This window comes from Anastrepha ludens, chromosome 4 (assembly GCF_028408465.1).
Source record: "Anastrepha ludens isolate Willacy chromosome 4, idAnaLude1.1, whole genome shotgun sequence".
Lineage (NCBI taxonomy): Eukaryota > Metazoa > Arthropoda > Insecta > Diptera > Tephritidae > Anastrepha > Anastrepha ludens.
In genome coordinates, this window is record NC_071500.1 from 129,571,412 (window position 1) to 129,584,048 (window position 12,637).

Genomic DNA, 12,637 nt, shown 5'->3' on the forward strand with positions numbered 1-12,637 from the left:
TTTGCTCTGGGTATTTTGGTCTGAATTGAATCGAATCCACAACTTAAATATGCACATATTATACATATAAGTATATTGGTATGGTAAGTTTATCTCCATACAAGCCCAGCCACTCCGTACGCGTTTATGTATGATATCCCCGCCAGTATTTGGGAGAGCGTTTGAGCGTCTATTTCGAAAAAGGAACGCATAAAGCATTTCTAAACGTTAGTTAAAAAATAATTCATATTTTACAAAGCAAACAAAAAATACACTATTGTGTACTAACTTTTTATCGTGCATTTCTGCTATGACAAAGCTGAAGAAAGTAAAACAACATCAATACGTACACCTCAAATTGGAGGAGGCGCTAAGCCAAACGAAAAATAAAAGATGTACATATGTGTATAACAGGAACAGTTTTCCCTGAAGGAGGACAGTAAGAAGAAGCGACAATTTCGCCATGAAATTCAACTTCTTTAAGTCAATTTTTCGTTACTTTCCCGATAATAAAAGAAGGCTGGGATATCATAGGTTTCACTACGTCCACATCGCTTATCATATTTCTTTTTTAAACTTCAGAATTCACCGACTAATATCAATCCAAATATGTACATTTATATATGCTGAAAACTTCAATAACTTACCTCATTATTGGTATCCAAATTATATACCTACATATATTACCTCATTATTGGGTTAAGTTAAGCTTACCCCAATGCTGTCCAACAGATTTCTGTCACCTCGTAACGACAGCTGATGTTTTGATGCTCCATTCAACTCATTTAAAATATATAATTTATTTTATTATTTAGCTTGGAATATGAGATGCTACGGAACGCTCTATGTATGGACTTAAAAAAAAAATACAAACCTCAGAGAAAGAAAAAAGTGAAAAGTAAAAAAAGGGGGAAAAAACAAAAAAAAATTAAAGATATAACGGCGGATCGTTCACTTGAGTCATTGTATGAGGAACTGAAGGCTACTGGAATAATAGAAAAGTGTGAGAAGAAAACATTCGAGGCATTTATATCGGATTTCAATTTCATCGCCGATGACACTCGTGACGAAGATAATTTAACGTGAGTTTTACTAAAATATTACTTACCTTTATAAGGTGGCAAAAAATTATTCACTCTATAGGAAGATTTATAATTTTTGCAAATAGTACGTCAATTATATTGAACACTTGTGGGATAGACAGCTGCAGTATACAAACATACAAGCAATGGAGCGCGTAAAGATTAAGATTATTATTATTTATTTATCTAGTGTACAAGTAATTAAAAACAAAATCGCATGATTAATTTTGCATCACCTTGTATATTATCAAACTTTTACGTGCACCTTCTTATATACGCATGTTCTACTCTTCTTTCACTGTATTTATACCATATTTGGATTATTTGTCATACCAGCGCTGGTGTGGTCGAAAAAAAATTATATTTCTTTTCCCAGTTTGATCACACCGCGAAAGGTCCTTCCCAACTCTGACGGCGCTACTGGTATTTAGCAACGTCATTTTGCATAGCCGTATTAGTGGCGGGGATACCAAATTCAGACATCGCGGCATATAGGCAACTTCTTTTCGTACTGTCGAATGTAACTTTAAAATCGACAAAAAGATGGATGTGTCGAATAGTATTCGAAATATAAAAAAAAACTTAAATGTTTGTTCATAAGAACATATGTACATAAGTATTTTTTCACACTTCCTTTATTTAAACTTTAAAAAGACCAATGAACCATTTTTCCAAGAATTGTCAATTGACAATTGTAAATATTGTGAAGTAATCAAAATTTTGTTGTAAACAAAATTAATAAAAGACTAACGAACTATTAAGCAATTACGATATTAAAAATATCAATGAACCATTTTTCAAAGAATTGTAAATTGAAATAATTAAATTAAATATTGTCAAGTAATCAAATATTTATTATAAATAAGGAAGTTTAAAGAAATAAAGTTATCAGTTATCAGTGACAAGTATTTTTTTTATAAACAATCAGGAAAAACCTGTTTTTGGCGCAGTCGGTAGGATCGCTATATAACTAAAATATAGTTAGTTATACATAAACGTTTTAACGTTTAATCGCGAATTGCAATAAATAAAAAAAAAACAGAACTAAAAATTAAAAACTCCTGCATACAGGATAAATAAACAAAACAGGTCCTGCAAACAGGACTAAAAATTAAAAAGAAGAAAAAGAAAGTAGGCATCAGCAGTTACAATAAGAATAAACAACAGAAGCTACCAGCAACAAAAATCCTGCTTATATAGAATTGAGTTAACCGTTAGGAATAGAAGAATTTAAAAGAAAAATTAAGACGGCATTTGAGACGTAACTAATTTTTTTTTTACCAAAGGAAAGAAACACCATTAATAAAAATGGTTTACCAACCTCAAAACCAAGTGGTAATAGACCCCTTGAAATATCTGCAGAACTTACCTGAATTTTATGTCGACTTACAGACTTTTACTACACTTGTGGACAGGATTCATCCACATCTAAGAACATATGACCAATTGCTCCAACTTCTCTTCTCAGACATGATCAAATCAAGACTAAAGGGTAAAGCAAGACAGACCATTGAAATAAATTGTCATGTCACAACCTGGTCAGAGATAAAAAGTATTCTCCAAAATAATTTCGGCGATAGGCGTTCATGTGACGAATTGTTTGACGAATTAAGAGGTGCAACATTTAGAACTAATACCTTAGATTTTTACAATGAGATAAAAAATAAACTACATAGTAAGTTAGTAGTTATCTTAGGCGAAACAGAAGAACCAAAGTCAGTGCCACGAATAATATGCAGACTGCCCTCAGCATTTTCAAAAATAAGATTCCAAAACCAATGAAAACAATTTTGTTTTGCAGAAATCCCACAGACCTGGAAGAAGCTATGTACATATTGTTCCAAGCAGGGTACGCCCACATGGGGAGTTAAAATGCGCAGATACTTCGTAATAAATATAATAAACAATTTCATCCGATCCTAAACAATGTTCAAAACAGGAATAGCCCCCAAGGAAGAAACAATTTAAATTTTCAAAGTTTAGACCATTCGCAAAACAGAAATAGTTTCCAAAATAGAAACAATTTAAACTTTCAAAATATAGACTACCCACAAAACAGAAATAATCTCCCAAAATGGAAACAATTTTCAAAATATAAAGAATTCCCAAAATAGAAATATATTTGCTAATAGACACAATTATCCAAATGGTAACAATTCCTCAAACGGAAATAACTTTGAAAATAGAAATTAGTCTGAACCCATAGATGTCAATATGATACACGACAATTAATATTTAAACAAACAATCCTCTAAATTTTCCTTTACCGGCCTCTACGGAGCACTACCATATATAATAGTCAAAAATCACCTTAGATTTATAATTGGTACAGGTGCCCCGCATTCAATTGTAAACCCCGGAATATGTAATCCAAAAAAAGAATAATTCAAATACATTGACTTTGAATACATTACAAAATACAGTTTCAACTAATATAATTTATCAAGTTCCATTGAATTGAAAAAAGAATATAAAAATATATTTAATCAGCCTTATTCTGATCAAACTTTTACAAATGCTAATATATAAAACACAGAATAAAAACAATAATAAATGACGTCCCGATTTTCATTGAGTCCTACGGGTAACAGTATATACATAAAAGCTAGGTAAAAAACCAAATACAAGAAATGCTGGAATCTGGAATCATCCGCCCCAGTAACTCACCATATTCAGTGCCAATATGCATTGTTCCAAAAAAATCAGACGCTAGGTAACAGAAAGTGGAGCTAGGGGCCGATTATAGACAGTTGAACGAAGTAACAATAGACGATCGATATCCAATACCGAATGTCGAGGAAATCTTGGGATAAACTAGGGTATGCACTTTACGACTTTGGATCTTGCAAAAGGAGTCTATCAGATAGAAATCAGTGAAGAAGATATTCATAAAACCGCATTCGAAGTCGAAGTCGAATTTCTTAGTATGCCTTTCGGATTGAAAACTGCATTTGCAACCTTCCAACGACTAATGAACAATTTATTAAAAGAATACATTGGGAAAATTTGTCTAGTAACGGGTGGGCCATATAGCGTTTGCTTTTTAAACCACCTATTTTTTGAGAATGGTAACAATAATGACATGTCAAATGTGTTCATAATTTACTTAAAGGTTTGACATTTACGAAATGGGATGCTATACGCTTGAACAAAATTGGGAAATATTGAAAACCTATTTCCAAAGTGGTGAGTTTTCTTCTTCTTCCGCGGTTACAGTAAATGGCGAGCGTTACCGTGACATGCTCAACGAGTTTTTGTTTCCAAAAATTGAAGAGGATGACATGGACGACATTTGGTTTCAACAGGACGGTGCAACTTGTCACACTGCCAAAGTTACACTTAAACTTTTGGCTACCGTTGAATTCCGATATCAATTGGCCGCCTCGGAGCTGTGATTTAAGGCCGACGGACTATTTTTTGTGGGGAGCCGTTAAGGACAAATGTTATGCTAACCATCCAGAGACGATTGATGCTTTAAAACACGAAATCGAAGTTGCCATTCATGAAATTGGAGCCCAAACAATCGAAAATGTGCTTAAAAATTGGGTTGATCGAATGGCCTACTGTAAAGCCAGTCGTGGCAGTCATTTGAACGATATTATTTTTCATTCAAAAAGCAAATTTTACATGGCCCACCCTATATATCTAGACGATATTATTATTTTTTCCACTTCATTACAGGAACATGTGCAGTCAATTAAAACAATTTTTAAACATTAAATTAAAACAAGATGCTAACCTTGAAATACAATTGGACAAGCCTGAATTTTGCAAGAGAGAAACTGAGTTTTTAGGACATATAGTTACCCAGGAAGGCGTAAAACCAAACCCTTCAAAAACTGAGTGTGTTCTTAATCTCTCAATTCCTAATACCCAGAAACAAATTAAACAATTTCTCGGATTAACCGGTTATTATAGAAAATGCATTCAATACTATTCCCGTTTAGCAAAGCCAATGACACAGTGTCTTAAGAAAGACGCTAAAATTAATATTCATGACCACTCATATAAACAAAGTTTTGAAACACTAAAAAGAATACTTACTAACGACCCAATATTAGTCTACCCAGATTTTAACAAAACATTTACCCTAAATACAGATGCAAATGCAGTAGCACTTGGAGTAGTGCTTTCACAGAGTAACAAACCAATATGTTACGCCAGCCGAACTTTGAATGAACACGAACTAAATTATAATACAATCGAAAAGGAACTTTGATACTTGCGATTGTATTGACGACAAAATATTTTAGGCTTTATCTTTTTGGAAGAAAATTCATAATTGAGACTGACCATAAACCATTAACTTGGCTGTTCTCCATCAAAGAGCCAAATTCCAAATTTGTTCGTTGGAGGCTAAAACTGTCTGAATTTGACTATACAATCAAATATAAAAAAGGAGTAAAAATGGCAATGCAGACGCATTATCCCGAATACATCCCCAGGTAAACCATATTGAAAGATGGAAATCTCACAAACTAATTGTCCTATAAATTTCTATAAAAATCAGATAATTATTAAGAAAATTAACTCAGGTTCTACAAAGTTTAAAATAGTAAAAGTATTTAAGAACACAAATAAAATTTTTCGGTTCAAGGAACTAGATCAAGCAACAATAATAACATTATTAAAAATACATTTTAATCCTAACCAAATAAGTGCTATTATTATTGAAAACAATTTTTATGAAGCCTTCGAGGGAACATACAATGAGCTTTTCGGCAATAGTGAAAAGTTGAAAATAATAAGATGTCAAAGAGAGCTCGAAAATGTTGAAGACGAAAGCAAACTGACCAATATTATAGGGAAATAACACCTTGATAAAAACCACAGGGATATAAATGCCGTTTTCGAAGAATTGAAAACCAGAATATACAACCTAAACTTAAAAATTAGAATTACCCAATATATTAATAATTGCGAAGTGTGCAACATAGAGAAATATGTTCGAAACCCACCAAAAATACCTTTCCAAATAACAGAGATACCGAAAAAACCTAGTGAAATTATTTATTATGTATTATTTTACACACTTGAAAACAAACAATTCTTGACAATGATAGATAATTTACCAAATATGAGCTAGCTTTTCATATTAATGGCCGATCATGGACTGAATTTAAAGCCAAGGTGCTACTTATAACTTCTTCTTCTTCTTAATTGGCGCGATAACCGCTTACGCGATTTTGGCTGAGTTCAACAAAGCGCGCCAGTCGTCTCTTTCTCGTGCTAACCGGCGCCAATTGGACACACCAAGTGAAGCCAAGTCCTTCTCCACCTGATCTTTCCAACGCAGAGGAGGCCTTCCTCTTCCTCTGCTACCACCAGCTGGTACCGCATCAAATACTTAAAAGCCGGAGCGTTTGTATCCCAGACCCATTCGCTTTGCCTCTTCATGCAGTTTGGAAAAGGCAGAACTTCCAGCGCGGTTGCTAAGGTCTATGATGTCAATATCATCGGCATACGCCAACAATTGTACGCTCTTATAAAAAATTGTGCCTGAGCGATTAAGTTCTGCGGCTCGTATGATCCTCTCCAACATCAGGTTAAAGAAGTCACACGACAGCGAGTCACCTTGTCTGAAACCTCGTTTAGTATCAAATGGCTCGGAGAGGTCCTTCCCAATTCTGACGCCGCTGCTGGTGTTGATCAACGTCATTTTGCATAGCTGTATTAGTTTTCCGAAAGTATCAAATTCAGACATCGCGGCATACAGGAAACTCCTTTCCGTACTGTCGGATGCAGCTTTGAAGTCGACGAAAAGATGGTGTGTGTCGATTCTCCTTTCATCGGTCTTTTCCAAAATTTGGCGTATTGTGAATATTTGGACGATGGTAGACTTTCCAGGTCTAAAGCCACACAGATAAGGTCCAATCAGTTGGTTGATGGTGGTCTTCAGCCTTTTCCACAATACGTTCGCTAGAACCTTATAGGCGATGTTTAGAAGACTAAACCCGCGGGGATTGGCACAGATTGCAGGATCGCCCTTATGGATTGGGCAAAGCACACTTAAATTCCAATCGGCAGGCATGCTTTCATCCGACCATATTTTGCATAGAAGCTGATGCATGCACCTTACCAGCTCCTCGCTGCCATGTTTGAATAGCTCAGCCGGCAGTCCGTTGGCGCCCGCGACTTTGTTGTTCTTTAGATGCGTTATCGCTATTCTCACCTCGTCATGGTCGGGTAACGGAACGACAATCCCGTCGTCAACAATTGGGGTATTGGGATCTTCACATTCTCTGTGACATGCGCAGCTGTCACTATTTAATAAGTTCGTGAAGTGTTCCCTTCATATTTGAAGAATACCCTGGATATCAGTCACCAGATCGCCGTCTTTGTTCTTACAGGAAAACGCCCCGGTTTTAAAACCTTCTGTAAGCCGCCGAACTTTCTGGTAGAATTTTCGGGCGTTGTTCCTATTGGCCAGCATCTCAAGCTCCTCGCACTCACGTATTTCGGCCTCTCGTTTCTTCTTCCGGATAATACGTCTCTCTTCCTTTCTTACCTCTCGGTAGCGATCCCACATGGCTCGCGTTGCACCCGATCGCAGCGTGGCTCTATAGGCGGGATCTTTTCTTTCGGTGGCAGCATAACATTCCTCGTCGTACCAACTGTTGTTTTGAGCTCGCCGGAATCCGAGTTTTTCTTCGGCGGCGGTATGTAGATAACTGCTTTAGAAATGTTGCAGTATCCACTTGCGCGGACTTCTACATATGGAACCGTCCACAAACATACATAAGTATTTTTTCACACTTCCTTTATTTAAACTTTAAAAAGACCAATGAACCATTTTTCCAAGAATTGTAAATTGAATATTGTAAATATTGTCAAGTAATCATAATTTTGTTGTAAACAAAATTAATAAAAGACTAACGAACTATTAAGCAATTACGATATTAAAAATACCAATGAACCATTTTTCCAGGAATTGTAAGTTGATATAATTGAATTAAATATTGTCAAGTAATCAAATATTTGTTATAAATAAGAAAGTTTAAAGAAATAAAGTTTTTAGTTATCAGTGATGAACTCAACCAAACTAAAACCCAAGAGTTTTTTTATAAACAATCAGGTAAAAACCTGTTTGTTTCGAGTCTCCTTCCATGAGTCTTTTCCAAGACTTTACGAACTATGAATATCTGATCCGTGGTGGATTTTCAATGGTGGGCTTCAGTTTTTCACACAATACGCTCGCTAGGAACTTATACGTGATATTTAGAAGACTAATTCCGCGGTAATTGTAACAGATTGCAGATTCGCCCTTCTTATGGATTGGGAAGAGCACACTTAAATTCCAATCGGTAGGCATGCTTTTATTCGGTTACTTTTTACGTAGGAGCTGATGCATGTACCTTACCAGCACCTCGCCGTCATGTTTGAATAGCTCATCCCGTCAGTTCCTGCGGCTTTGTTGTTCTTTAGCAGTCTAATCGCTATTCTCACCTCGTCATGGTCGGGTAGCGGAACGACAGTCCCGTCGTCAACGATTGGGGTATCTGTGACATGCACTGTTTATCAAGTTCGAGAAGTGTTCCCTCAATAATTTAAGCATTTTATCCATATCCCCGTCTTTGTTCTTATAGGAAAACGCAACGGGTTTTGAAACCTTCTGTAAGCCGCCGAAATTTCTCGAAGATTTTTCGAGCGTTTTTTCTATTAGCCAGCATCTCAAGCTCCACGCATTCACATAAATCGGGTTTTGTTTCTTCCTTCTGATAATACGTCTCTCTCCTTTTTCAGCTCCCGGTTTTGCTACCACATGCCTTGGGTTCGCTCCCTATGAGCAGCGTCCTTTATTTCCGCGGCTGCATGAGAGAATAACCTCGTTGTACCAATTGTTTTTTCGGGCTCGCCGAAAGCCGATTTCTTCTTCGGCGGAGGTACGCCGGATTTTTGGGTTGTAGTCTTCGAGAACAGGAGTGAGAGTCGAGTGGCGAGTCTTCTGGTTGTTTATTTTGTTTTTTTTGGTATGCGAACCTTGGAGGCGGAATCTTCTAAAGATACGCATGAGCCGACTCATTCGTATGCCCGATTCACATGCGATATTCTCCGGCTCTTTTGTACTGAGCTTTGTAGTGCCAGCGGACTAAACCACCCCATCGCCTCGCTGTTCTGCTTTTTCCCCTCGGTATTACCAGTTAAGATATTCCTTCGAGGGGACAGAATGTGTTTATTCACTCATTTGTCTGCGTTCATTATCATCTTGTCTCAGCCTTCGCATAATTGTTGAGGCTACGTTACAACCATAGTTCCACGTTTCATCAGATTCTAGCATATATTGTACTAGGCTAGCAGCCGTCATGCTCTCGCCGATGTTTGAGCGCCACATGCTTTCTTCCCCCTCAAATCTAGAGCACTCCAAAAGGGCATGCTCAGGCGTTTCATGTTTTTCTGGGAGGTATAGGCAGAATGGGGAGTCTGTGTGATTTTATTTGTACAAATACTGCCTGAAACAGCCATGCCCCGTTAAAAACTGTGTCAGCATGAAGGTAACGTTTCCATATGTTCTCCGGATCCATTTCTATATGTCGGGGATCATAGTGAAAGTGGCTCTTTCCTTCCCACTATCGTTCCATTTGGTCTGCCAGTTTTGCAGAGCGGTATCATCGATCCTCTGTAGGGCGTCCCTCAGTGAGGCTTTGTCACCAGATACCCACGCGTTTTTTGCATGCTGGTATTTTTGTTTCATGCATTTTACCTTTATATCGAGGGGGATTCTGCCTGCTGTTCCCCTGTTGCTTCGTCAGATATGGTCCTATAGCCTCTAATGATTCTGAGATTGCATAATCTGTACACCCGTTCAGCCTGTCTCAAATAGCTGGGATATTTCACTACGTCGCCCCACACTTCCACAGCGTAAAACAGGATCAAGTTGCAGACGCTTGCTAACAATGCTCTCACTTGTTGCCTTGGCCCCCCCCACATTGGGCATCAGTCGCGATAAAGCCGCGCAGCTTTGGAGCTTGCGTATTCCAGATGCTTTTTAAAAGTGAGCCTTCTGTCGATCATTACCCCTAAATATTTTATGGTATCTGTTGATGTTATATTGTGACTAAAGGTTCGAATTTAAATGTTTTAAACTTTTTGCCTAGAACTTATGAGAACCAGTTCGGTCTTATGGTCTGCCAGTCTTAGCCCAGACAATTGTAACCATGTTTAATTTTATTGATGGTGTCCTCTACCCTTCGTGAGACTCTTTTAGCGTTTTCCCTACAACTACCACAGCTAGATCATCTGCGTACCCAACAATGCTGGATTGTTCGTGTTGTTCAATGCGTAGCACTCCATGATATTCCACAGCGCCGGGCCTAGTACAGAGCTTTGAGGAACTCCTCCAGTTACCGTATAGCTTTTGTGGCCTACGTCTGTATCATACCATAGGGTTCCGTTATCAAAGCTAATTGCTGCTTTATCAGAAATTCGGCACATTCATACTCCGAAGTGCCATCACTATTTGGTCCCATTTGGCCGTATTGAATAACTCTCAAAAAGGCGCTCAACATTCAATAAGAATCGATGATTTTGGTTAAAGAACTGCAAATAACATGAATACTTTAGTATGTCAAACATTTTTTTGGCAAACTTTATATAGGTACATAGGCATAATAATTCGTTTGGGACTTTCTAATCGGAAATGGAAGCTGTTATTTATTTTTGATTTCATCAAATATGGAGACATAAACCTCCAACTCCAACATAAACCTTGCTTGCAACTTGAGATCGAATAAAAACGATTGTTGGGTATGCACTCATTCCTTTACATGTGTATATACTTAAGAGCATCATAGGCCTAAGTAGCTAGTGAGCTCTATTAATTAGTGTAATATTTCATACTACTCTAATGAATATATATATATTAATAATAATACTTAAGGGTGTTCATTTTTTGAAAAAAATGAATTAGTTAATATTTCGTTTCTTTTATGAGGTTTCTCTCCCTCGTCGTTGGACTGGTTTTAGCTTATTTAACCAAATCGCGCACCGACACTGATTTATTTTGATTAGTATCTTTGTTTTCAGATTGTTGTCGTTTGGATAATTTATTTTTTTTTCGGATAATCTTTGTTGCACTTGCATTGAATTTGTAGCGTTTCGCGAGCTGTCGATATGAAATTCCATTCTCCGCACAAAAATTGTGAAGGATTTGACATCGTGAAAACTACGAAGTAAAAACGCGATTAATATCCTAGAAAATATTCATGGGATTTATTCTAAAGAAACATTATGATCAAGATCTCTATGGAAAGGTCCCATGGAGACATTAATAGATGAACGTCTCTCACATGGTAAGAGAGTTTGTTGGTCTATTCACAGAGAAAGCAACTTTCAAATTTCAAGGAAATTTATTTGAATACAAGCATTCCATATTTCGCGTTTATATTTAAATGAGCTTATATATATGTATATGTTCATATGTACATATAAATGTACATACATATAAATGTGTGTACATATGTATATTAGGGTGGCCGTTATTATTAAAATTATTGATATCTTTCGGGACACCCTCTACAAATGTAAAAACACCTAAAAAACGACCAAATATTAAATTCCAAGAAAATCTGAGTTGATTTAGAAGTTCCGACTTGAGCTTAAACTTAAGAAAATCATCGATTTTCAAAAAGTACAATCACATAATGTAAAAAAGTGAGTTAGATATAATTTTTTCTTCATTTCAATCATCATTGCAATCATTCGATTAGATTTAAGTGTTTCCACTCTACTGATTATCAGAATCGCTTGAAAATGAAGGTTAAAGGAAAGTGAAGGTTAAATTTTAAAAAATTAAGCAAAAAGAAGCTAAACTTTAATTCTCTAAAAATCAGTATCTTACATTTAAAAAATATGTAAGTGTAAACACTTCAGTAAGTGCTTATATAACTTCTTGCAATGCTTTAGTTTTCGGATATTCTGATGATCTAACTAGGTTTTCCATTTTTTTTTTTTTTGCAAAGTGCACTTGCGCACTCAAAAAAGAATCTTATTGTTGTGATTATTCTTAAAAAAATGAAGTTCAAAATAAACTCCTTTTTTTTTTGGCATCTCTCTTAGCATTTAGTGTTGTACTTTCTATCTATTGCTGTACGCTGGTTACATTGATATCACTAAGCCGAATAGCTGGATGCTTCTGAAATTCTATCATTGGTCGGCTACTTGATCGTTTCATTTTATAATATTTTAAGTTAATTTCTTAATGAATGTTCTTGTGTTCCACTTAAAGCGGAAAATAAAGGGTGGTTAAGTTTCAAGGGCCGGTGTTGATGTTGAATAAAATACAATTTTTTTAGGAAACTATTGTAATTTTTCTCTATTATGATAATATTGGTATGGCTCAATTACGTATGGAACAAAATATCGGCCGAATGGCCGCCGCGGCCTCGGCGGCACACCTCCATCCGATGGTCCAAATTTTCGGTGACGCTGAGGCATAATTGAGGTTCTATGTCGTTAATGCACAGATTATCTCATCTGATCTTGGCGGCCAATTGACATCGGCGCGACGTGAGATTATTCGGTCATCAAATTTTTCGCGCAAAAGAGACATTGTTTCGTTAGCTGTGTGACAAGTGGCA

At 36.5% G+C, this 12,637-nt stretch overlaps 1 protein-coding gene across 2 annotated transcripts in view; it reads left to right on the forward strand.

Annotated features, from left to right (window-relative positions):
• LOC128861198 (IQ and AAA domain-containing protein 1-like) overlaps positions 1 to 12,637 on the forward strand; it is a 217,174-nt gene that overhangs the window by 59,213 nt on the left and 145,324 nt on the right. For both annotated transcript variants that reach the window (XM_054099149.1, XM_054099150.1), the window contains exon 5: positions 795 to 1,061. In XM_054099149.1, the coding sequence (XP_053955124.1) occupies positions 795 to 1,061 (267 nt within the window). The remainder of the gene's footprint in view (positions 1 to 794; positions 1,062 to 12,637) is intronic.